General features: G+C 46.3%; 1 protein-coding gene and 1 long non-coding RNA gene across 11 annotated transcripts in view; one reads left to right on the top strand and one right to left on the bottom strand.

Annotated features, from left to right (window-relative positions):
* LOC105473016 (PDZ domain containing 2) overlaps nucleotides 1–26,632 on the top strand; it is a 480,967-nt gene that overhangs the window by 435,948 nt on the left and 18,387 nt on the right. For all 9 annotated transcript variants that reach the window (XM_071099068.1, XM_071099064.1, XM_071099065.1 and 6 more), the window contains 6 exons: nucleotides 3,308–3,389; nucleotides 5,454–5,488; nucleotides 6,221–6,377; nucleotides 7,905–8,716; nucleotides 11,566–11,710; nucleotides 21,236–25,286. In XM_071099068.1, coding sequence (XP_070955169.1) covers nucleotides 3,308–3,389; nucleotides 5,454–5,488; nucleotides 6,221–6,377; nucleotides 7,905–8,716; nucleotides 11,566–11,710; nucleotides 21,236–25,286 — 5,282 coding nt within the window. The remainder of the gene's footprint in view (nucleotides 1–3,307; nucleotides 3,390–5,453; nucleotides 5,489–6,220; nucleotides 6,378–7,904; nucleotides 8,717–11,565; nucleotides 11,711–21,235; nucleotides 25,287–26,632) is intronic.
* LOC105473014 (uncharacterized) lies at nucleotides 890–11,570 on the bottom strand. Of its 2 annotated transcripts, XR_011625099.1 has the most exons (4): nucleotides 10,957–11,570; nucleotides 9,255–9,441; nucleotides 7,154–7,205; nucleotides 890–1,062 (listed from the first exon to the last, which is right to left on the bottom strand). It is a non-coding gene; the product is annotated as an uncharacterized lncRNA (long non-coding RNA). The 2 variants fall into 2 exon arrangements; XR_982005.3 differs by lacking the exons at nucleotides 890–1,062; nucleotides 7,154–7,205 and adding an exon at nucleotides 7,210–7,330.

Here is a 26,632-nt window from a genome sequence, read left to right as displayed (position 1 = left end):
GTTGCAGTAAGCTAAGATCATGCCACCGCACTGCAGCCTGGGCAACAGAGCAAGGCTCTCTCTCAAGTCAATCAGTCAGTCAATCCAATCAAACCAACCAAGTCCTGCTTCCACCTTTTTATGTTTTTTCCTCCTTATCACTTCCCATTTTTCTCCTTTCTATGCTGTGGTTCTGACACCTTTCACTTAAAATCTGTTCTCTTTTGTTTCACTGCTGTTCTCTTTTGTTTCACTGCTGACTCTCTTTGCCTGATGGTTCCATCTAAAGTAGTTCTCAGCTCCTTCCCCCAGAATCTCCAATTGGATTCTACCACCCACATCACCTCCTTTCACCTCGGGAAGCAGTCCAATAACCTGTGGCTGCCCTAATACATCCGTCAGCAATGTTACAGAAAACTGAGTTTTCAGTGGTTTGCAGTCATTGGCTTCAAGGCATGTCTGACTTCAAAATCGCAGCATAACATGGGTCACGATTTGTTCAGAGGTCCAGTTCATCTCGGCCCCAAAACCCCTGCCTATTTTGCCAATACAATCAAACATCCAAATGGCATTTCAGTGCAAAGCATCATAATCCTGGTGGACTGGTGGCCGCCATGCCATTGACCATGCAGGTTCAACCATGTTTCTAGCCACAGTAATATGGTCATCTGTGATAGTGTTGGAGATATGTCCAGCAAAACCAAATGCCGGTGTTTATTTGATTGGATTTCACGTTTCTTCCTAGGTAAACGTGGTGTTCTTAGTTGTAACCTCATGCTGTATTTATCTTTTGGTTAAGATTCCATTTTATGTTGAATGTATTTTTGTACCACTTAGCCCAGCATTTCATGCCAGTAGTACATTTTGATACTGAATGTATGTGCTTGCTTAGTTTTCTTGTTATTCCAAGATAAATACCACAAGGGTTTCTTTTCTTCTGTTTCTCATAATGTCTGGAGCGGTGGCTGCCCAGTTGGGTTATTTAAGCCTTCCAGGTCTAGTCAGGCCGAGATTTAGACTAGCTGGGAGAGCAGCTTCTAGCTTACATTAAGTGGAAGAAAGTAATAGAAGTCCATTTTTCTCCTATTCAAAAAAAGTAAATTGCAAATATTAAAAGTCTAGCATTAAGAAAAATAGCAACCACTCTTTAAGCTGATATTTTCCCTGACTCATTTATATAAAATTATTCTGTACTATGTTGAGGGGGATGTGTGTTTAAGTATGTATGCCTGAGTGCATGTATGTGTACGTATTTTATTTCCTGTGAAGCCTACCATAAAACATTACATAAAGGCCACAATGTCAGTATAATTTAACTGTTATGATAAAATATATGCTGAATTCTATATAGAAATATTTATTAAGACAAATTGTTATGCTTATCCAAACATTGCTTATGCCAAATATTATTTTAGTACATAACATTACCATTCTAAGTTTTAAATACTCTACCTTTAAAAAAGAAACTCTACATTTTCTTATTATTTTAATCAATATATTTCATTATATGTCAGGCTTTTAAAAAAAATCCTCCCATGAATAATGACAGTTATGGATAACAACTGAGAAAAACATCCGTGAATCTGCCATGATACTAATAAATACAGAAGGAATGGAAAACTTATAGAAGCACTGTTTTGAAAGCTTCATAGTCATAATTGATTTAAGCAATAATAGTCGATGCTAAAACCATAGAGTAAAAATATATTGAAGAGTGGGATATTTATGTAGTCTCAAACTATTTCTTCACAGATTACTCATTAATGACTGAAAAAAATTCCAGTGGAGAAATCTGGCAAATTCCATCCCTAATCAAGAGATCAAAGTTATCACCGATTATAAGACACATTGACCCTTAGTGCCTCTGAATACACTGAGAAGGAAATCATTTTTGTACTTTTTCTGCCAAAAAAAAAAAAAATGCATAATCTGAATCTAAGCATGAGGAAACTATCAGACAGATCTTAATTGAAGGTTTGGATTGGTCTGGTTTCTTCCAAGATATCAGTGCCATGAAAGACCAAGGAAGATCCAGGGGCTGTTTCAGATTAAAGGAGACTAAAGACATACAACAACTAGATCCTGGATTGCCAAAAACAATTTTTTAATAAAGCATCACTATGCAAAGAAATTGACCCATGACAGCCTGCTACAGGTCCATAGCAAGATGTACTTGCACCAAAATGTAAACATTATGTCACCGTGCACACTGTTACATAGTTCAGCTGACATTTTTTCCTTAGCATGATGATGTTGATGAAGCTGTATGCTAATTTGCATTCTGGAGTTAAGTTTTTATCTCATCACAGGCTGGCATTAAACTTTCTGTGAGCTAGTCCCAGACTACAGACACACTTTGAGTAGTACTTGCAAAGGACAGTATTAGAAAAGTACTGTCAGTATTCAGTGTTTAGTCAGACTGGAATATGAAATGTATGTTACACAGTCATCATTGTTGCATTTCCTGAATTTGATAATAGTATTATGGTTATTTAAAAGGATGTCTTTGTTTCTAACAGACCCATGCTGAAATATTTACGGGTAAAGGGTCATGATGTCTGCAGCTTACTCGCAAATGGTTTAGCAAAAAGCTGTAATTCTGTGTGTGTGTGTGTGTGTGTGTGTGTTTATGTAGGGAGGGCATGCATGTAAATGTGGCAAAATGTTAAAAATTAGTGATTCTAGGTGAAAAGTGTACTACTCTTGCTTTATGTGGGTTTAAAATTGTTTAAAAACTAAGAAGAATTAGGCCAGGCACAGTGGCTCACACTTGTAATCCCAGCACTTTGGGGGGCCGAGGTGGGTGGACCACAAAGTCAGGAGTTCAAGACCAGCCTGACCAATACAGTGAAACCCTGTCTCTACTAAAAATACAAAAATTAGCTGGGCATGGTGGTGCGTGCCTGTAGTCCCAGCTACTCGGGAGGCTGAGGCAGGAGAGTCACTTGAACCTGGGAGTTGGAGGTTGCAGCAAGCCAAAATCAAGCCACTGCATTTCAGCCTGGGTGACAGAGTCTGTCTCCAAAAAAAAAAAAAAAAAAGGAATTAGAAGTGAGTTTTCTAGAGAAGCAGATCTCAGCCGTGTTATTGGTAATCATAGCACTGAATGCTTTGCTTAATGAACTTGGGCACCAGTTGAAAGTCTTGTTATGTGTGTGTTGCTGGACTTCTTACAAGCTCTGAGTTACTACTACTTCAGAGGATGGTCATAATCCTTGGTCCTGTGGTTTGCCTCTTTATCTGCACTTGACTCTGACTCTGGTCCTAGGTACTTTTATTGGGAGAAATAAATAAAACCATCTAATCTTTGCTTTCTGCTGAAAATCAGGTTTCCGAGCAGGAAATGGATGAAGTGATAGCACGCAGCACTTATCAGGAGAGCAAAGACGCCAATTCCTCTCCTGGCTTAGGTACTGTAATCACACATTTTCATTCAACATTCAGAAGAGTTTCTCATTAAGTTCACCCATGGGGCACTCCCCAGTGCAGGATTATTGGATTTTTGTAATTACCGGGTTTGGCAAAAGTAGCTGTCAAAGACAGTCTATGCTTTCTCTTGGCTGCTACTTTTGATTTCTGCAGTTATTTAATGTGCTTCATTAAAGATCTAATCATGCATGCTTCTTATAGTGCTTTCACATAATTTGCAAAGGTAAGTTAGAAGCATTTCATGTATTTATGCTCGATTCATTTGAAATGCTAAAGATGAAAGGGAAGTGATAACCAGAATGTCAGGAGTTTGGTGGATGCAGAGTATTATCTACCAAAAAGCCTGAGATTTCTTTACAAGAATTAAAAAGTTTCCACTGAAAGAGGGTCATAGAGGTAGCAAAAATCATGATTTCTCTCTTAAGTGGAAAAATTCAGGCAGAGAAGGCTTGAGATAGGAGGAATTTCATATGAATTTAAAGTATGAAACATTGTATCAAGTCTTAAAAATAAAGTTTCCTGTAGCATAGAAGCCTAAAGGGACTCTTCACACATTTCTGAGCTTGAGATTATACTGATGTTCAGATTGCTACCTGGGAGGAAAAGGAACTGAGCCACAAGTTTTTAGTTGTCAGAGGAAAAGGAAAGCGTAGGGTTTTTTGGCAATCATGAAATACCCTGATTATTTACATTCGTAATTAATATATTTGAAGTAGACACAGCCATCTTAGGCTCTTTATTCCACCAGTTTATCATCCCGACCTGCCTAAGAGCTGTGCTCTCATAATCCCAGCATTTCCACTTGATCATTTATAAAAGTTTATTAAGCCGTAATCCTCATGCCCAAAATCCTTTTTGCTTCATGGCATATAGTTTAAATCCTGAGCCTTTTCACACTGCAGTTAAAAACTAAAATAGGGCCGGGCACAGTGGCTCAAGCCTGTAATCCCAGCACTTTGGGAGGCCGAGGCGGGCGGATCATGAGGTCAGGAGATCGAGACCATCCTGGCTAACATGGTGAAACCACGTCTCTACTAAAACATACAAAAAACTAGCCGGGCGAGGTGGCGGGCGCCTGCAGTCCCAGCTACTGGGGAGGCTGAGGCAGGAGAATGGCGTGAACCCGGGAGGCGGAGCTTGCAGTGAGCTGAGATCGCGCCACTGCACTCCAGCCTGTGGGGGACAGAGAAAGACTCTGTCTCAAAAAAAAACAAAACTAAAATAGATACTCAGTCTCTCCTCAATTCTTTCATGAGTTTCTTGGGTGTTCATTTGTTAATTCATCCTTCAATCCATTCAGCAATTATCACCGAACACTTAGTAGATACAAAGTACAATGTCCAGCTCTGGCCGGGCGCCATGGCTCACGCCTATAATCGCGGCACTTTGGGAGGCCAAGGTGGGCGGATCACCTGAGGTCTGGAGTTTGAGACCAACCTGACCAACATGGAGAAACCCCATCTCTGCTAAAAATACAAAAGTAGCCAGGTGTGGTGGCACATGCCTGTAATCCCAGCTACTCAGGAGGCTGAGACAGGAGAATTGCTTGAACCCGGGAGGCGGAGGTTGCAGTGAGCCGAGATCATGCCATTGCAGTCCAGCCTGGGCAGCAAGAGTGCAACTCCATCTCAAAATAAATAAATGTCCATCTCCGTGGGGTCAGATCAGTCAACATTTCTGCTCTGTAGATTGAAGGAGGGATACAAGACACATCCACTCATACATTATATGATGTATATGAAAGTTGATGTGTGGGTGGGATAAAACACTTAGGAAATTCAGAAGAAATTGCTTCTAACTGGGATCATCATACAGGTAGTAGCATCTGAGTTAGGGCTTGAAGCATCATGGCAGATGGGATGGGGATGAGGATCAGGTACCCAGGCAGACTGCATGCACGTCTATCCCAGTGCATGCAGCCCATCATCAAGCAAAGGGACTTTGGTTTACTGTGTTTGCCACCTCCTTTTCTAGTTAAGGATGTAAGCCTATTTGTGACTTGAGCTTTATTGTTTTGACAATATGGTGACTTTTCCCTCCAACAGGTACCCCCTTGAAGAGTCCCTCTCTTGCAAAAAAGGTGAGTCAAGGTGAACTGCTACGTGCCTCCCTCAGCTGGACTACAAATCAATTCCTGGAGCCCGCAAGTCAAGCTGGAGGGCCCAGTCCCTGTTTCTGCCCATGAGTCATTTTTACCACTTTATACAGGAAAACACAACAATGCTCATTTGAGAATAGATGCAAACGTGTGTTTCTTTTGTTAAACACTTATCCAGGAAAAGAATAGAGCAACAAAATAAAAGAACTGAACTACAGTTTGCAAAATAACTTTTCAAACTGCTCCATAATAAAGCAGCGTGAGTCGGGGCTTTAAGGAGGCCGTGGGATCTTCCTCAGCTAGGCTTTTGCTGAGTCTCAGTGCATCGGGGTGCAGGATTCAGACTCCCCTGGTTTTTGCTTACCACTTGACTAGACTGGTTGGCTTGAATCCCATTTGGCTTTCCCATCACATCCCCCCAGTGTTTTTCCTGGGATGGCTGATGTGCTGCTGCTGCGGCTTTTCCAATTATTGCCAAAAATTCAGCCAAAAAGAAAAAGTCTCTAGAAACATTGTCTGGCACCAGTCACCTTCTTATTCATTAGTTGTCCATTTAGCCATGCTAAGTAAATGGAGGTGAGTGTTTACTATCACAGCTATTTCAAGTGACCATGGATTAGAACAAAGTGTTCTTGGAAAGATAGGACGTAATAACCCTTGAAAATCTGCTTCTGCTGCATTTTCTTAGTCATCGGACGTTTTCTTCTTCAACAGGACTCCCTTATTTCTGAATCTGAACTCTCCCAGTACTTTGCCCACGATGTCCCTGGCCCCTTGTCCGACTTCATGGTGGCCGGTTCTGAGGACGAGGATCACCCAGGAAGTGGCTGCAGCACGTCGGAGGAGGGCAGCCTGCCTCCTAGCACCTCTAGTAAGCAGGGACGCCCCAGAGGGCCTGGGCTCTGCGTTCCAGTCTGCAGTGACTGGTTTCCACCTCTATGCTGGCGGCTACAATGGTTTAACTACCCTGGTGCTGTAAAATGAGAAAAGAGCTGGAGACCAGGCCAGGCACAGTGGCTCACACCTGTAATCCTAGCACTTGGGGAGGCCGAGGCAAGGGGATCACCTGAGGTCAGGAGTTCAAAACCAGTCTGGCCAACATAGTGAAACCGCATCTCTAGTAAAAATACAAAAATTAGCTGGGCCTGGTGGCACGTGCCTGTAATCCTAGCTACTCGGGAGGCTGAGGAGGGAGAATCATTTGAACCTGGGAGGCCAAGGTTACAGTTAGCTGAGATGGCGCCATTAGACAATGCTGTACCCTGAGAGTTTACTCTTGGAAAACGCAGCCCCTGTTAGTGACTGGCCACTCAGTTACTCACTAAACAGGCTGGATGCACATTCTATGGCCAGGTGGGTGGTGGCTAAACCAAACGTCCGTCCAATGCCATTTACATAATGTAGTCTTGAATTTTATGGCATCAAATCAGAGTGGGCAACCTGATGCCCTTACATTTTAGGGAATTCAGCCAAATTCCAGGTCCCTTCCCTCACCAGGCCCTAGCTTCCATTCTTGGTAGAAGGCTGTAAATTAAAGATTAAGAACTCAAAAGAGACATATTAGCAAAAGGTTTTGTTTTTTTTTTTAAATCTCATTGGTATATCTATTCAAGATAATATGAGATGATAATCTGATATGATCCATACCGATTTCTCAGACTTCTTCCTGCTGGTGAGCTTTCCTCTTCATTTCTAACATCTGAAGAAGAAAATCCCCTTGTTTTAGGAGAGGCAGGCGACGACCACCCTGGCTCATTCAGAGCTGTCGATGAGCTTGCTCTGTTCTTACAGAAACCTTCCAAGGTGCAAACGTGTAGTTTTTCACTACATTTAACAAGATATAAAAATCATTGCAGATTCAGATTGGCATTGTTCTAGAGTATCTCTGAGACATAGTATAGTTCAGGCTTCGCTGTACCACACTGCAAGCGCTCCCGTGCCTGTCAATCAAGCCTCCCTTTCTGCAGATGAAGGAAGGACCTCAAGGGGCCAAGAAGGCAGCCCAGGTGTGTGGGACATGTCATCATTCCCCGGGTATCCTCCTATGGAGGAATTCTCAGCAGCATTTAGGTTAAACCCTAACAATGTGTTAGATACCATGGGGGTGAAAGAACTAAGTTTCTGTCTTCCGACAGCACACATGTTTGAGTTAATCCAGAGGCTGGGATTTAAGAAAAGGGGTTGGGGGTAGGTCACTAGGGAAAAGAGAAAGAGGGCCAGGCTGTCCACTCCGTGTAGCCTCCAGGAAGCCATGTTGCCCAGGCCTTGTGTCCAGTGGCTGAGGTTGTGTGTCTGGTGTCAGTGAATGTGGACATGCTTATGTGTAACGATGGGGTCAGATGATAAGACAGGGCCAAGCGAGAAGTTCACTTGACTTTTCTGTCCCCACCTCCACCAGCTCACAAGGAGCCTGGAAAAGCCAGAGCCAACAGCCTCGTGACTCTCGGGAGCCAGCGGGCCTCTGGGCTCTTCCACAAGCAGGTGACAGTTGCCAGACAAACCAGTCTTCCCGGAAGCCCACAGGCCCTCCGAAACCCTCTCCTCCGCCAGAGGAAGGTAGGCTGCTACGATGCCAACGATGCCAGTGATGAGGAAGAGTTTGATGGAGAAGGGGACTGCATTTCACTCCCAGGGTCCCTCCCGGCTCCCAGCAGGCCTCTGGCAGAGGATAACTCGAGGTGTGTCTTAATTTCCTCTTCCAAGGGCATGGACGTCCACAACCAAGAGGGACGACCCCAGAAAACACTGGTCAGCAAGGCCATTTCGGCGCCTCTTCTTGGCAGCTCAGTGGACTTAGAGGAGAGTATCCCAGAGGGCATGGTGGACACTCCTTCCCATGCAGCCAACCTCACGGCCTCTGCAAGGGCCCCCAAGGGGAGCCCTGGAAGCTGGTGGAAGAAGGAACTGACAGGATCAAGTTCTGCACCCAAATTGGAATACACAGTCCATACAGACACCCAGAGTCCAATGAACACTGGGAGCCCCGGGTCCCCCCAGCAGAAGAATGCAGGCCTGGGCTCCAGGCACAGACCAGTGGCCAGGGTCAGCCCCCACTGCAAGAGATCTGAGGCTGAGGCCAGGCCCAGTGGCTCAGAGACAGTGAACCTGACTGGCAGAGCCAATGATCCATGCGATGTGGACTCGAGAGTCCAGGCCACTTCTGTCAAAGTGACTGTCACTGGCTTTCGGCCAGGTGGAGCTATGGAGAAGGTAACTGACTTTCTCTTAGTTACTTGGAATGGAAGTGCATGAATATGTGTGAGTGAAGATGGAGTCTGTTGTAAAGCATGGGGAAGCTGCCAGTGGGAACGGATGATGGCTGGAGAATTCTTTCAACAGAGTCAATCACTTAAATACCTGGACTGCTTGGGAGCTTTTTTTTTTTGGAGATGGGGTTTCGCTCTGTCACCCAGCCTGGAGTACAGTGGTGCAATCTCAGCTCACTGCAACCTCTGCCTCCCAGGTTCAAGCGATTCTCCTGTCTCAGCCTCTCGAGGAGCTGGGACTATAGGTGCACACCACCACACCCGGCTAATTTTTGTATTTTTTAGTAGAGACAGAGTTTCACCATATTGGTCAGGCTGGTCTCGAACTCCTGGCCTCAGGTGATCCACCTGCCTCGGCCTCCTGAAGTGCTGGGGTTACAAGCCTGAGCCACCGTGCCCGGCCAAGGGAGTTTATTAATGTATCAGCAGTTGTTAGTCATGAGATCATTTGGCCCAAAGATACTATAGCATCCCTGTCTTACCTGTACACAGCTCCTGTGGCCGATGATGGAAAGGCAGTGTGGCGCAGGGAAAGTAAAACCCTGGGCCTGGCATGGGCTCCACCGCTGACAAGTTGGCACTGGTCGAGTGACAACTTGGACAAGTTATTGAACATTTCTGAGCTTAGTTCTCTGGGCTGGTGCTCTCTGCCTTGGTCATCTCACAGAGCTGGAGGAACCATCAAATACATGTTAAGAGTGATTCCCTCCAGCTGATAAGGTTATAAATGATCCTTATGTTTTTCCAAATTGCTGCATTGGTTATATATAATTATAGCCACTCATAACCTTGCTGAGTGGAATGTATAATGCACCACATTAAATGCAAGTTAATATTGGTTACGTTACTACTTGGTTACGAGTATGTTAGAATTATCAAATTGTTCATTTTTTGAAATTTTCAATATATCTCTACTTTATCAAGGAGAGAGTACAAGAAATCAATGTTGTTTAGACTCTCCTTAACATAAATAACCTCTCTCGGTCTCTCTCTGAACAAAGAACCTGAGATGACTTATAAAGCCATAGTATTAAAGATGTGTTTTCAAGCGGTTTATATAAACATATATGTAAATAGACCTGGAAAATGATAAGTCATAAAAACTATACCAGGCAAAAGCCTTTTTTTAACCTTATTTTTAATAGAAATGCACATCTTTTTTCCTTCTCAAATATCATATTTTACCTGCAACCACTACCTGTGTTTTAAAATATAGTTTGGCCATTGGGTAAATTTCTTCTTTTAAAAAGTATCGGCCGGGCACAGTGGCTCACGCCTGTAATCCCAGCACTTTGGGATGCTGAGGTGGGTGGATCACCTGAGGTCAGGAATTCAAGACCAGCCTGGCCAACATGGCAAAACCGTCTCTACTAAAAATACAAAAATCAGTCAGGTGTGGTGGTGTGCACCTGTAATCCCAGCTACTCGGGAGTCTGAGGCAGGAGAATCGCTTGAAGCTGGGAGGTGGAGGTTGCAGTGAGCTGAGATCGTGCCACTGCACTCCAGCCTGGGCGACAGAGCAAGACTCCATCTCAAGAAAAAAAAAATAAATAATAATCACAAGTTTTGGATAACTGTATAAAGGCAAATTAGGATGTTTATTCATAATAATTTGTATCTATTAAAATAAGAGCTTTTGTGAGCCGAGATCTGGTCACTGCGCTCCAGCCTGGGCGACAGAGCAAGACTCCGTCTCAAAAAAAAAAAAAAAAAAAAAATAAGAGCTTTTATAATTCTAAATTCATACTTTCAGAACTGTTGAGCAGCATTTGAAACTTGTACGCAAGACTAATCTTTCTCATAAAAATTTTAGTTACAAAATTTGATTTTATTTATATCTGAGAAAGAAAATAGAATGAATTGCGATAAAGTATATATCCTCAAATATTGGAAGAAAAAACCTTCCTCTTTTGGTAAATGAGTTATATTCTGTTTTTATTTACTACTTGATTTAAATTGAAGTGAAATTCATATAACATGAAATTAACCCTTTTGAAATGCACAATTCAGTGGCACTTAGTACGTTCACAATGCAATATGACCCACCACCTCTGTCTAGTTCTGAAACTCCTCTACTGTTTTTATGTTACATTTGTGTTACTAATACATAGAAAATGAACTGAGTTAAACCCTATGTAGGTTTCCCTCCATTGGTAACTGACGTTTTGTGAAATGATTTCTTACCAAAGCTGCTGAAAGACACATTATCCCTTTCACCTCTGTGCTCTGCTGCCACCTTTGGGCCACTTTATGACTCACAATGGATAAGTTTCACATGAATCTGATTTAACTGTTAGTTTTAGAATTTCATTGCATTAGATGTTAGGTAGAAGAAAGGAAGAGAAAGTAATGGATACTTAGCCAAAGTGAAGTCTTGAAATATGAAATGTCAATTTTGTTTATCCAGATTCATTCATTCCCTCACTACCAAACTAAGGAGTTTGTTTTATAGTCTTGGATATCTCTATGCAATATAATAATATCTTACATCTGTCTAGCCTTATATGTGCTGTTTTTATAATTGTTCTCATTTAACCGTCTTCTTTTAACCTCCATGCGTAAGACTGGGAATGTTTTATCCCCATTTTAGAGTTGAAAAAATGGAGGCTTGGGGAAGAATGATAAGACCATTTAATTCCTAGCAGACCTTAAACCCACAGTCTGGATCTGCTGGCTCCTAGTCCAGGGCCCCTTTGCCTTTTCCTAAACTAGCTCTGCTCTCTGTATATGAGCTCACGGTGCAGAAAGCCTGAAAGCTGTTTCAAGTGGCTTGTGGTTGTCATTGTTTGCCAGGAATCTCTGGGAAAGCTGACCACTGGAGATGCTTGTGTCCCTACCAACTGTGAACTAGCCAGTGCTCTGTCCCATCCGGATACCAGCCATCTCACAGAGAACCTGCCCGAAGCTGCACCAGAGCTGGGGCAACAACCCATGACTGGTAAGATTATTTTCCCATTTGTTAAACTTAAAGATGGGTGGGGAGATACCCTAATGAAAACATTATACAGACCGGGCACGGTGGCTCACACCTGTAATCCCAGCACTCTGGGAGGCCGAGGCGGCGGGTCACTTGAGGTCAGGAGTTTGAGACTAGCCTGGCCAACATGGCGAAACCCCATCTCTACTAAAAATACAAAAATTAGCTGGGCATGGTGGCGCGCACCTGTAATCCCAGCTACTTGGGAGGCTGAGGCAAGAGAATCACTTGAACTGGGTAGGTGGAGGTTGCAGTGAGCTAAGATGGCACCATTGCACTCCATCCTAGGCGACGAGAGCAATACTCCATCAAAAAATATTATAATAATAAAGCATTATACATAGATAATTTTTAGGAGAAAAATCTTTTACACAAATTAATATTTAAATACTGCCTGCATTTAGCACCTTTACTAGATCATTGTGCCTAAACTCATCGTTTTCATGCCATGTTGAATACATCCAATTTCAGTGAATTGACCCTTTTTACCCTTTTCTGACACCAACAAGACATAAGATGAATCAAAAGGACTTCCCACCCATCAAAATCTCAGCACTCTGCCTATGTGAAATCAAATGCACTGAGAAATGGCAACAAAACCTCCAAAAGGACAAGTGAAATGATACTGAAAAACCACATATAAGTGTTGATGAGCGATTAAGTAACATCATGGAGGCAGAAATCATCTCAGTATTTATTTAGGGGCCAGGCACAGTGGCTCATGCCTGTAATCCCAGCACTTTGGGAAGCTGAGGCAAGTGGATCACAAGGTCAGGAGTTCAAGACCAGCCTGGCCAACATGGAAACCCTGTCTCTACTAAAAAGACAAAAAAATTAGCCATGCTTGGTGGCAGGCACTTGTAATCCCAACTACTCAGGAGACTGAGGCAGTAGAATTGCTTGAACCTGGGAGGTGGAGGTTGCAGTGAGCCAAGATCATGCCATTGTACTCCAGCCTGGGCTACACAGCAAAACTCTTGTCTCAAAAAAAAAAAAAAAAAAAGGAGGAAATTAGTCAGGTGTGGTGGCCTGTGGGTGTACTTGGAGGCTAAGACAGGAGGGTTACTTGAACCTAGGAGTTTGAGACTGCAGTGAGCTATGATCATGCCACTACACTCCAGCCTGGGTGACAGATCTAGACCCAATCTCTGGGGGAAAAAAAAGTATGTGTGGGGGTGTGTGTGTGTAAAATTTGGCTATCCATCATCTAGTAGTTGCACAAAATAATATTGTAAAACATGATTTTTTAAAATCAAGCTGAATTAAGCGACTTTGCTTCCTTGTTAGTGGAGACCTTTATTGAAAATTGAGATTCTGGCTGGGTGCGGTGGCTCATGCCTGTAATCCCAGCACTTTAGGATGCCAAGGTGGGCGGATCACTTGAGGTCAGGAGTTCAAGACCAGCCTGGCCAACATAGTGAAACCTCGCCTCTACTAAACATAAAAAAATTAGTGGGTGTGGTGGTGCACGCCTGTAATCCCAGGTACTCAGGAGGCTGAGACACGAGAATTGCTTGAACCTGGGAGGCAGAGGTTGCAGTGAGCTGAGATTGTGCCACTGCACTCCAGCCTGGGGGACAGAGTGAGACTCTATCTCAAAAAAAAAAAAAAAGAGAAAGGAAATTTGGATTCTAAACTTGCACTCTGTGGGTAGGGGACCCTCTTCTCAGTGGCTGGTGATGACTGTGATCCCACTTGTCGAGCTCTGTGGGAGTCCCGGCAGTCCTCCGCAGCTTTCAGCTGGTTGTTACTGTCTCAGCACCTGCCTTCTGATTGGTTAGCAAACTATGGTGGTAGACAGAAAAAAGATAGCCTTACTTATTAGGGCTGTCCTATAAAATAAAAATATGGGCCGGGCACGGTGGCTCACACCTGTAATCCCAGCACTTCGGGAGGCTGAGGCAGATGGATCCCTGAAGTCAGGAGTTCGAGACCTGCCTGGCCAACGTGGTGAAACTCAGCCTCTACTAAAAATACAAAACAAAATTAGCTGGGCATGGTGGCAGGCGCCTGTGATCCCAGCTACTCAGGAGGCTGAGGCAGGAGAATCATTTGAACCCGGGAGGCGGAGGTTGCAGTGAGCCGAGATCGCGCCACTGTACTCCAGCCTGGGCAAAAAGAATGAGAGTCCATCTCAAAAAATAAAAGAAAAAAAAAGGAAAACCTCAGAATATCTACCCCATACCCTGATGGCTACTCACAGAAAAAAATACAGGCCCCTGAGGTCTTTGTTCTGCGATCCGAGGCTCTTGGTTCCTTTGTTAGTGATGAGGCTGTTACTGTGGTTTCTGGTTTGTCTTTTGGGTTCACATTTACTTGCTGAACAAACACAGGCATTTTTTTGTTAGCAATTTGACTTTACTGCAAAATGTGTTAAAAAGGGTTCTATTTGGCCGGGCGCGTTGGCTCACACCTGTAATCCCAGCACTTTGAGGGGCCGAGGTGGGCGGATCATGAGGTCAGGAGATGGAGACCATCCTGGCTAACACGGTGAAACCCCATCTGTACTAAAGACACAAAAAAGTTAGCCGGGCATGGTGGTGGGTGCCTGTAGTCCCAGCTACTCGGAAGGCTGAGGCAGGAGAATGATGTGAACCTAGGAGGTGGAAGTTGCAGTGAGTCGAGATTGTGCCACTGCACTCCAGCCTGGGCCACAGAGCAAGACTCTGTCTCATAAAAAAAAAAAGGAGGGGGTTCTATTTGAGCGAGATGAAGTTACACTGAGGCAGCCTTCAATGTCACCTTTGAAAGTAAGGCTTCATTTGAGGCCAGCATCTTCATACATTTTAAGAGTGCATGTTCTACATAATAGTCCTCTGGAAGTTTTCTTGGAATCCAGATTTGCTTTGGAACAGAAGAGGGTTCGCAAAGGGCTGTTTTTTTTTTTTTTCACTAAACCAACATTTCCTACTTGCAACTTCATGCAGAACATTTGCTTTCCTGCCACCGAGGAATTTCTTACTCTAGGTAGGCCAGTTTTTGTCAATACTGAGGGTTTCATCGGTGATAGAAAATGTGGTACATATACACCACGGAATACTAGGTAGGCGGCCATAAAAAGGAATGAGATCATGTCCTTTGCAGGGACATGGATGGAGCTGGAAGCCATTATCCTCAGCAAACACACACAGAAACAGAAAACCAAACACCGCATATTCTTACTTATAAGTGGGAGCTGAACAATGAGAGCACATGGACACAGGGAGGGGAACAACACACACTGGAGCCTGTTGGGGATGGGGTGGTGGGGGGCGGGAAAGCATCAGGATCAATACCTAACGCATGTGGGGCTTGATACCTAGGCCACGGGCTGACAGGTGCAGCAAACCACAATGGTTTGCTATGTAACAACACATTTACCTATGTAACAAACCTGCACATCCTGCACATGTATCCGAAAACTTAAAAAAAAAAAAAAAAAATACTGCGGGTTTGTACCTTAAGTAAGTGGGTGTCTGCGTGTCAAGTGCTCTTCTGTTATAGTTAGCGTAGGAAGAATTTCATCTCCCAGCCCCGGGCTCCCTGGAGCTCTGTGCACCTCTGTGACTGTACTGACCCTGGCAGGTGCAGGTGTTTGGATGCTTTTCTGCCTCGCCCTCTCTGCATTTCCCACAGATAATGAACCTTGAGAAAGGTGCAGCTGTGTGTCCCTTACACCCACTGAGCAGCCAGGAATGCTAGACCAGGAACTGATTATATTTAACAGGCAATAATATATGTGCTGTATTTAATTAACATGTCGAAACATAATATATTAGTTACCATTTAATTCTTTTAGGGTCCTTGTCAGGAGTTGCAATGACACACTGGCACCCTCGAGGGCTTTTGGGGTGTATCTGAAATATTCGATTACCTGATCGCTAAAAGATTTTAGAGGTTCTGTCTCCTTTTGTTAGATATTTCTCTTTCCTTCCCAATGAAAAGGGTATCTGTGACCAGTTGGTCCTGCTGAGTACTCGAGTGCTGGTAGCAGTTCTTCTTCCAGTGTTACTACAATAGCTTAGCTGCTTTCCAATATGTAAGAAGGATGTTCTTCAAAACATCTGTTTTTTTTGTTTGTTTGTTTGTTTTTTTGAGACAGAGTCTCCCTGTGTCACCCAGGCTGGAGTGCAATGGCACGATCTCGGCTCACTGCAACCTCTGCCTCCGGGGTTCAAGCGATTCTCCTGCCTCAGCCTCCTGAGTAGCTTGGATTACAGGCGCCCACCACCACGCTCGGCCAATTTTTGTGTTTTTAGTAGAGACGGGGTTTCACTATGTTGGCCAGGCTGGTCTCGAACTCCTGATCTCAAGTGATCCGCCTGCCTCAGCCTCCCAAAGTGCTGGGATTGCAGGCATAAGCCGCTGCGCCTAGCCAAAACATATCTTTTTTTAAACGGAAATATCCAAAAATACATAAGTGATCAAAGAAGGAATACCTTATCATTAAAAAAAAAATCCTCCTTAATATTCCAAAATGGCCCGTACACCGCACGGTGGTTAAGCACCCGGGTGCATACGCAGGCTGCCAGGGCTTAGATCTGAGCCCCAACATTTGACCAGGGAAGGGACCTGGATTAGTCACTGTTGTCCTAAGTTACACACCTTATGGGGTTGTTGAGGAAGAATCAATGACATTTTCATGTATAGCATTTGAAACACAATCTAGTACCTAATATGTTGAATAAGTTATATTATGTGTGTGTATGTGATTTTGCTAAGAGAAACATGCATGTATTTATCTGCCTAGTATATAATACACATTCAATAAGATACATGTGTGTGTATATATGTGTGTGTATGTATATCTACACACATGATTTTCTTAAGAAAGTTTTAGAAACTTTAGAAACACAGGAGCAAATGGCCGGCCAAGATGCGTTGATGGTGAGGTCTGATTTTGAGAGCCATTTAGCTCTGTGGCAGCAATTGACTCTGTCTGTTAAAGGGTGGCTCTTGGAAACCGGAACGAGAGGAGGAGGTAGCTGTTGGAAAAGCTGTCAGAGCTGTTGTGAGAAGCTGAAGCAGTGTGGGGAATCCAGGCCCCTTGATTGTCACTAAATGTTTAACTCTGTTATGAACGGGATACATGTTTATTCTAGAAACTTAAGAAATTACAATTGAGAGGGAAGTTTTGAAAGATAGCATAGAAATCACCTAAGCCCAAGAAAAAAACCTCTGTTAATATTTTGGTCTGTATCGTTTGAGTCTTGTGTGTATATGGGTGTGAATAAATGTATAGTCCTGTGCTTTTTTTGTCTTTTTGCAAAAAAAAACAAAAACACTGTGGTAGTCACCAGTACCTAACAACCTTTTTAAACCTCATATATCCACAGAAAATAATATTTGAGCAGCCTCCTGGCGTCAGTAAGACTGCTCCTGAGCCCATGGGCCTGACCAGCAGGCTGTCCCTTGCACTGACAACTCGGGTGTCCTCACACCCATAGCCTACTCTAGGAAACCGCACTGCTAGCCTGCAGGCCCTTCCATACCCGATGTCATCTGGAGAGGCTGCTGGACCCTCCACCCCACAGATGTGCTGTAATGGAGTCAACCTTCCTCCCATGATTGGTTTCCAGAGGAAAGGCTGTCTCAGTGTAATCTCATCTCCCTCAAATGAAGACCTTTTAAGTTACAGAATTTGCAATAAAGTCAAATTGCTAACATGAATGACCTGTTCAGGTTTATTCAGTGAGCGAATATGAAATGTGTTTATTTATTTTTGAGACGGAGTCTCGCTCTGTCACTCAGGCTGGATGGAGGGCAGTGGCTCAATCCCGGCTCACTGCAACCTCCGCCTCCCAGGTTCAGGCAGTTCTCCTGCCTCAGCCTCCTGAGCGGCTGGGATTACCGACGTGTGCCACCACACCCAGCTAATTTTTGTATTTTGAGGCCGAGGTGGGCAGATCACGAGATCAGGAGTTCGAGACCAGCCTGGCCAATATGGTGAAACCCCGTCTCTACTAAAAATACAAAAATTAAGGCCGGGCGCGGTGGCTCACACCTGTAATCCCAGCACTTTGGGAGGCCGAGGCGGGCGGATCACGAGGTCAAGAGATTGAGACCATCCTGGCTAATCCAGTGAAACCCCGTCTCTACTAAAAAATACAAAAAACTAGCTGGGTGAGGTGGCAGGCACCTGTAGTCCCAGCTACTCGGGAGGCTGAGGCAGGAGAATGGAATGAACCCGGGAGGTGCAGCTTGCAGTGAGCTGAGATCCAGCCAGTGCACTCCAGCCTATTTCACCATGTTGGCCAGGCTGGTTTTGAACTCCTGACCTCAAGTGATCTGCCTGCCTCAGCGTCCCAAAGTGCTGGGATGACAGGCATGTACCACCACCCATGGCCTGAATATGAAATTTAAAAACAGACTTTAAATCCCCTCCTTTTGTGTCATTGCTACTCCCCCCCACCACCCTCACTACCGCCCATATTTGCTGTTACCAGAAGCAGGAATGTTACGTTTAAGGGGGAGTTCAAAAAAGGTTTAGCAGAGAAGGAAAAGAGCATGTGGCTTTGAGTCTTGGCAGACTCCTGGCCTTCCACAGTGGGCCTGGAAAGCTGGTCTCCATGAGGGTCTCGACGATCCAACCTTGTTATTGCCAAGGGCTCTCCACGCAGAGGCCACATGGTCAGGGTTTAGGCAGTAGCATGGGCTATGGAGCCAGCTTCCTGGGGCAGCCGCTGGCTCTGCCACCTGTGAACTCTGTGACCTCAGAAACATCACTTAACCACGCTGTTTCTCTGTCCTCATCCTTCCAGTGCAGATGGTCACAGGACATACCTCAGTGTTAGGAGGAAAAATTAAACATATGCAAAACTTTTAGGACAGTGTTAACTCCTTAATTATTGGAAAACCTCTTAGCACAGTGCTGAGTCCTAATAATTAGTTCTTAATGATTCACATAGCAGTGTCAGGAGGTTACAAAAATGCAATTAAGATGATTTATGTGTGAGCTGTGGAACGAACATAATATTTGGGGTAAAGTTGATTTGACTGACTTCTCAAACCAAGAGCTTTCATGGAACTTCATTTTTCACTCTAACCTCAGACCCATAGTTCCTAAGAAAATAGCTTTGTTCTTTTTGATGCCAGATTTTTTTTCCCTGTTGCAAGATGCTGTGTTTCTGAGGTGGAAGATTAGCCCAAGACTATGCAGGGCCTCACGAAGAGGCACTCTCAGGACTGAGTGGCTGTTGGATCCCCCTCCTAGATGGCTTCCCACTGTCCACTGGCACACATCCCCTTGCCCTGCCACCTCCAAGATTTTAGGCTTTTTCTTGCTTCTCTGCTTTCATTCTGTTGCCTTTTTTTTTTTTTTTTTTTTTTGGAGTCTTGCTCTGTTGCCCAGGCTTGAATGCAGTAGTGCAGTCTCAGCTCACTGCCCTCTACCTCCCAGGTTCAAGTGATCCTTGTGCCTCAGCCTCCCAAGTAGCTGAGATAACAAGTACGCACCACCATGCCTGGCTAATTTTTGTATTTTTAGTAGAGATAGGGTTTCACCATGTTGGCCAAGCTGGTCTCGAACTCCTGACCTCAAGTGATCTGCCTGCCTTGGCCTCCCAAAGTGCTGGGATTACAGGCGTGATCCACCACGCCCGGCTGCCTTTTTTTTTTTTTTTTTTTTTTAATTGGCACATAATTGTACATACTTACGGAGCACAAAGTGATACTTCAATACCTGTATACATTGTGCAACGATTAAATCAGGGTAATTAGTGTATCCATCACATCAAATGTATCATGTCTTTGGGGTAGGAACATCCCAAAATCTCTCTTCTAGCTATTTCAATAAATGCAATACCTTATTTTTTTTTTTTTTTTTTCTGAGATGGAGTCTTGCTCTGTTGCTCAGGCTGGAGTACAGTGGCACAATCTTGGCTCACTGCAACCTCCGCCTCCCAGGTTCAAGCGATTCTCCTGCCTCAGCCTTCCAAGTAGCTAGGATTACAGGCATATGCCACCACACTTGGCTAATTTTTGTATTTTTAGTAGAGACGGGAATTTCACCATGTTGGCCAGACTGGTCTCGAACACTTAACCTCAGGTGATCCACCCTCCTCGGCCTCCCAAAGTGCTGGGATTATAGGTGTGAGCCACCATGCGCAGCCCTGTTTTGTCTGTTTGTTTGTTTTTTGTTGTGTTTTGTTTTTAACTCAAACTGCCTTGGCTATTCCGAGTCCTTTGTGATTCCTTCCATGCACATTTTACAACTGTTTTTTTTTTTCCCCCTATTTCTGTGAAGAATATCATTGGAATTTTGGTAGGAATGTTACTGAATCTATAGATGACTTTGGGTAGCATGGACATTTTAACGGTACTCTTCCATTGTCTTCCTCACCTTCCTCCTCCTCACTCTCTGGCCAAACTCCCCTTGTCAGCCCCACTCAAGTCCCCACTTCCTCTGTCCAGACTTCCCGGGATAATCTGGCTTCTCACTCTCCCACTCCTCTGAATTCGTCAAGACAGCCAGAGCTCGGTGTACACCTGTATCCCGGCTTTCGTATTCTGTATGTTTTCCCAGTTAGCCTCAGCCCCTGCACTAAAAAGGAAGCCTCCTGAGTTTGGCACTTAGACTGTTTTACACGGAAGTACATCATTCACATCCCCCAGTGTTAGCCAACCCCATACACAACTGGCCAGATGCTGGGACTGGCCATGAGGGCCCTGCTGCATCCACGCAGAAGTAGGGAACCAAATAGAACAACAGCCTGACGCCTGCGGCTTTGCCATCGGAGGGTGAATGGCATAAAAAGACCGAAGTGTGCAGTGATTAAATCAGGGTAATTAGCATATCCATCACATCAAATGTATCATTTCTTTGTGGTAGGAACATCCTTCATCATAGAAATACCAAAAGAGAGAAAAATGGGCAGATGCAAATGTTTCTTCTGCCGGCTAGTCTGAGTTCTCTTGGAGTGTCTAAAGCAGGGTGGTATTGTGGGTACTCTATAATTTTAGAGAGAAAAGCAGAAAGACAGGAAGGGCCTCCATTTAGGCCACAGAATGCCTTTTTTTTTTTTTTTTTTTTTTTTTTTTTTTTTTTTTTGAGACAGAGTTTCGCTCTTTTTGCCCAGGCTGCAGGGCAATGGCACGTTCTCGTCTCACTGCAACCTCCGCCTCCCGGGTTCAAGCGATTCTCCTGCTTCAGCCTCCCAAGTAGCTGGGATTACAGGTGCCCACCACCATGCCCGGCTAATTTTTGTGTGTGTGTGTGTGTTTTGTTTGTTTGTTTGTTTGTTTTTAGTAGAGATGGGGTTTCGCCATGTTGGCCAGGCTGGTCTCAAACTCCTGACTTTAGGTGATCCACCCGCCTCGGCCTCCCAAAGTGCTGGGATTACAGGTGTGAGCCACCGTGCCCGACTTTCTGAAAAAGAAAAAAATATTTGGGATTGTTTAAAATTTTCCAGTTTTTAATAATTGAGAGGCTGCTTTCTCATATTTTCCCTTTTATCTCCCCTACAACCTCTCTTGAGTATGTACCTTCTGTTTCCATTCTCCACATAGGACTGGACAGCTCCTCAGACCTCATCTCTTCCCCAGGAAAGAAGGGGGCCGCTTATCCTGACCCCAGCAAGACCTCTGTAGACACAGGGCGAGTCAGTCGGCCGGAGAATCCCAGTCAGTCTGCATCGCCCAGGGTCGCCGAGTACAAGGCCAGGTCTCCAGTCAGGCTGCCCCATGAGGGCAGCCCCTCCCTGGGGGAGAAAGCAGTGGCTCCCCCCGACTGCAGCAAGACTCGATCAGCATCGGAAACCAGCACACCCCACAATACCAGGAGGGCGGCTTTCCTCAGGGGAGCGGGACCTGGGGCAGAGGGAGTGACAGCAGCTGGGGCTGTCCTGCCAGGAGACCCCCTCACATCCCAGGAGCAGAGACAGGGAGCTCCGGGTAACCACAGTAAGGCTCTGGAAATGACAGGAACCTGTGCACCTGAAAGCTCCCAGGAGCCTTCCCTGTTGGAGGGAGCAGATTCTGTGTCCTCAAAGGCACCGCAGGCCAGCCTCTCCCTTCTGCCATCCACTGACAACACCAAAGAAGCATGTGGCCGTGTCTCGGGGCAGTGTTGCCCGGCGGGGAGTAGAGAGAGCCCTGTGACGGACATTGACAGCTTCATCAAGGAGTTGGATGTTTCTGCAGCGAGGTCTCCATCTTCTCAGACGGGGGACAGTGGCTGTCAGGAGGGCAGTGCTCAGGGCCGGCCACCAGCCGGGGCTGGAGGTGGGAGCTCCTGCCGTGCCGAACCAGTCACGGGGGGCCAGACCTCCTCCCCAAGGAGGGCCTGGGCTGCTGGTGCCCCCCCTCAGCCACAGTGGGCCTCCCAGCCTTCGGTTTTAGATTCAGTTAATCCCGACAAACATTTTACTGTGAACAAAAACTTTTTGAGCAACTACTCTAGAAATTTTAGCAGCTTTCATGAAGACAGCACCTCCCTATCAGGCCTGGGCGATAGCACGGAGCCGTCTCTGTCATCCATGTATGGCGATGCTGAGGATTCTTCTTCTGACCCTGAGTCACTCACCGAAGCCCCACGAGCTTCCGCCAGGGACGGCTGGTCCCCTCCTCGTTCCCGTGTGTCTTTGCACAAGGAAGATCCTTCGGAGTCGGAAGAGGAACAGATTGAAATTTGTTCCACAAATGGCTGCCCCAATCCACCCTCGAGTCCTGCTCATCTTCCCACCCAGGCTGCCATCTGTCCTGCCTCAGCCAAAGTTCTATCATTAAAATACAGCACTCCGAGAGAGTCAGTGGCCAGTCCCCGTGAGAAGGCTGCCTGCTTGCCAGCCTCATACACTTCAGGCCCAAACTCTTCCCAGCCATCTTCACTCTTGGAAGTGAGCTCTCAGGAGCATGAAACTCATGTGAACATAAGCGCTTCACAGAACCACAGGCCCTCGTGTGCAGAAGAAACCACGGAAGTCACCAGCGCTAGCTCAGCCATGGAAAACAGTCAGCTGTCTAAAGTAGCCAGGCATTTTCACAGTGCGCCCATCATTCTCAGCTCCCCCAACATGGTAAACGGCTTGGCACGTGACATGCTAGATGATGAAACCCTGAATCAGTACGAAACAAGCATTAATGCAGCTGCCAGTCTGTCCTCCTTCAGTGTGGATGTCCCTAAGAATGGAGAATCTGCTTTGGAGAACCTCCACATCTCTGAAAGTCAAGACCTCGATGACTTGCTACAGAAACCCAAGATGATGGGTAGGAGGCCCATCATGGCCTGGTTCAAAGAAATAAATAAACATAACCAAGGCACACATTTGAAGAGCAAAACCGAGAAGGAACAACCTCTGATGGCTGTCAGAAGTCCCGACTCCAAGATTCAGATAGTGAGTTCAAGCCAAAAAAAGGGCGTTGCTGTGCCTCCTAGCCCTCCTCAGCCGAAAACCAATCTGGAAAATAAGGACCTGTCTAAGAAGAGTCCGGCAGAAATGCTTCCAACTAACGGTCAGAAGCCAAAGTGTGGTCCGAAGCTGAAGAGGCTCAGCCTCAAGGGCAAGGCCAAAGTCAGCTCCGAGGCCCCTGCTGCGAACGCCGTGAAGGCTGGGGGGACGGACCACAGGAAACCCTTGATCTCACCCCAGACCTCCCACCAAACACTTTCCAAGGTGGTGTCACAGCGGCTCCATGCAGCCGACCGCGAGGACCCTGACAGAAACACCACAGCCGCCCCCAGGTCCCCGCAGTGTGTGCTGGACAGCAAGCCACCTCTTGCCACCTCTGGGTCCCTGAAACCCTCAGTGTCTGACACGAGCATCAGGATGTTCGTGTCGCCCCTGACCTCTCCCAAGCCTCCTCCTGAGCAAGGCGTGTGGAGCAGGTTCCACGTGGCTGTCCTCTCTGAACCTGACAGAGGTTGCCCAGCCACCCCTAAATCTCCTAAGTGTGGAGCAGAGGGCAGGGCGCCCCGTGCTGACTCTGGGCCGGTGAGTTCCACAGCATCTAGGAACGGCGTGTCCGTGGCAGGGAACAGACAGAGTGAGCAGCACCTGGCCAGCCACATGGACTCGGCAGCAGACACAGCCCAACCCAGGCCAACTGGCGAAAAAGGAGGCAGCATAGTGGCCAGCGATCGCCTTGAAAGAACAAACCAGCTGAAAATTGTGGAGATTTCTGCTGAAACAGTGCCAAAGACTGTACGTGGTAACAGGCCAGCTGAAAGTGACAGACAGGGAGGGTGCTTGGCCCAGGGCAACTGTCAGGAGAAGAGTGAAATCAGGCTCTGTCGCCAGGTCACAGAATCATCCACAAGTCACCCGTCCTCACTCCCGTCTCATGCCCCACAGGCGGAGCAGGAAATGTCACGATCATTCGGCGTGGCGAAACTGGTGTCCTCCTCCTCCTCCCCTCAAATGCCCATTAGAAAGGCAGATTCCTCCCAGGGAAAATCAAGCCTGATGTCAGACTCCCTAGGGGTGCCCAGAAGTGGCATTCTAGGGGGGCCCTCGGGGGAGGACCATCTCTACTTCACCCCAAGGCCAGCAACCAGGACCTACTCCATGCCAGCCCAGTTCTCAAGCCATTTTGGACGGGAGAGTCACCCCCCACACAGTCTGGGTCGCTCTCCTCGTGACAGCCACGTCCCTGTGACAAGCAGTGTTGTCCCCGAGGCAAAGGCATCCAGAGGTGGTCTTCCCAGCCTGGCCGACGGACAGGGCGTATATAGTGTAAAGCCGCTGCTGGAAACATCGAGGAATCTTCCAGCCACAGATGAAGGGGATATCATTTCAGTCCAGGAGACGAGCTGCCTAGTCACAGACAAAATCAAAGTCACCAGACGACACTACTGCTATGAGCAGAACTGGCCCCACGAATCTACCTCATTTTTCTCTGTGAAGCAGCGGATCAAGTCTTTTGAGAACCTGGCCAATGCTGACCGGCCTGTAGCCAAGTCCGGGGTTTCTCCATTTTTGTCGGTGAGCTCCAAGCCTCCCATTGGGAGGCGGTCTTCCGGCAGCATTGTTTCAGGGAGCCTGGGCCACCCAGGTGATGCAGCAGCAAGGTCGTTGAGACGCAGCTTGAGTTCCTGCAGCGAAAACCAAAGTGAAGCCGGCACCCTCCTCCCCCAGATGGCCAAGTATCCCTCAAGCATGACACTGACCATCTCCCGGCAGAACCCACCGGAGACCAGTAGCAAGGGCTCTGATTCGGAACTAAAGAAATCACTTGGTCCTTTGGGAATTCCCACCCCAACGACGACTCCGGCTTCTCCCGTTAAGAGGAATAAGTCGTCGGTGCGCCACACGCAGCCCTCGCCGGTGTCCCGCTCCAAGCTCCAGGAGCTGAGAGCCTTGAGCATGCCTGACCTTGACAAGCTCTGCAGCGAGGATTACTCAGCAGGGCCGAGCGCCGTGCTCTTCAAAACTGAGCTGGAGATCACCCCCAGGAGGTCACCCGGGCCTGCTGGAGGCGTTTCGTGTCCTGAGAAGGCCGGGAACAGGGCCTGTCTAGGAGGAAGTGGCCCTAAAACCAGTGCTGCTGAGACACCCAGTTCAGCCAGTGAGGTGGGTGAAGCTGCGCAGGATCTGCCTTTTAGAAGAAGCTGGTCAGTTACGTAAGTATCTGTCTGCACTTTTATTTCAGATAAACTTGTTTCATTTTGAAATAGTTTTAGATTTATAGAAAAGTTGAAAAGATAATGCAGAGTTCCCACTTTTCTTTTTTTTTTTGAGGCGGAGTCTCGCTCCATCGCCCAGGATGGAGTGCAGTGGCACGATCTCCGCTCATTGCAACCTCTGCCTCCTGAGTTCAAGCGATTCTCCTGTGTCAGCCTCCTGAGTAGCTGAGATTACAGGCGTGCACCACCATGGCTGGCTAATTTTTGTGTTTCTAATAGAGATGAGGTTTCACCATGTTGGTCAGGCTGGTCTCAAACTCCTAACCTTGTGATCTGCCTGCCTCGGCCTCCCAAAGTGCTGGGATTACAGGCGTGAGCCACCACGCCCAGCCCCCACTTACTTCTTACCCACTCTTCCTAATGTTCACATCTGTCAAAACCACGGTCCATTTGTCAAAAGTAAGACATTAATGTTGGAACAATACCATTAACTACAGACTTCATTCAGATTTTGCTGAATAAATTCTGCTAATACCATTTTTCTGTTCCAGGATCCAGGATCCACATTGCATTTTAGCCTCCGTGGTTTTTAATATCGTTGCTGGAAAAATAAAAGTGCCTGCAGGGAAACGTGTTTACCAAAGTGTTGCTCTGAGGAGAGGCTTCTAGAGAACATGGCACTTAAGCAAAAGCAACCTGAGAGGGGCGTGCAGGGGAAAAGAGTGCAACGCGGGGGGAGTTTGGACCTTTGGAGGTGGCTGGAGTTGAACGGAGAATTTCTAACAGATTTTAAAATATTTCACTTGAGGCCAGGTGTGGTGGCTCATGCCTGTAATCCCAGCACTTTGAGAGGCCGAGCCTGGTGGATCACTTGAGGTGAGGAGTTCGAGACCAGCCTGGCCAACATGGTGAAACCCCATCTCTACTAAAAATACAAAAATTAGCCGGGAGTGGTGGCGTACGGCTGTAATCCCAGCTACTCAGGAGGCTGAGGCAGGAGAATCACTTGAACCCAGGAGGCGGAGGTTGCAGTGAGCTGAGATCGCATCACTGCACTCCAGCCTGGGCAACAAGGGTGAAACTCTGTCAAAAAAAAAAAAAAAAAAAAAAACCCAGTGGCTCAGGCCTATAATCCCAGCACTTTGGGAGACCGAGGCAGGTGGATCATTTGAGGTCAGGAGTTCAAGACCAGCCTGGCCAATATGGTGAAATCCTGTCTCTACTAAAAAATTAGCCAGGCATGGTGGCGGGTGCCTGTAGTCCCAGCTACTCGGGAAGCTGAGGCACGAGAATAGCTTGAAGCCAGGAGGTAGAGGTTGCAGTGAACTGAGATCGTGCCACTG

This window comes from Macaca nemestrina, chromosome 6 (genome assembly GCF_043159975.1).
Source record: "Macaca nemestrina isolate mMacNem1 chromosome 6, mMacNem.hap1, whole genome shotgun sequence".
In the NCBI taxonomy this organism is placed as follows: Eukaryota; Metazoa; Chordata; class Mammalia; order Primates; family Cercopithecidae; genus Macaca; species Macaca nemestrina.
The sequence above is the reverse complement of the archived record's forward strand: the minus strand, read 5'-3'. Positions and strand labels throughout refer to the sequence as shown.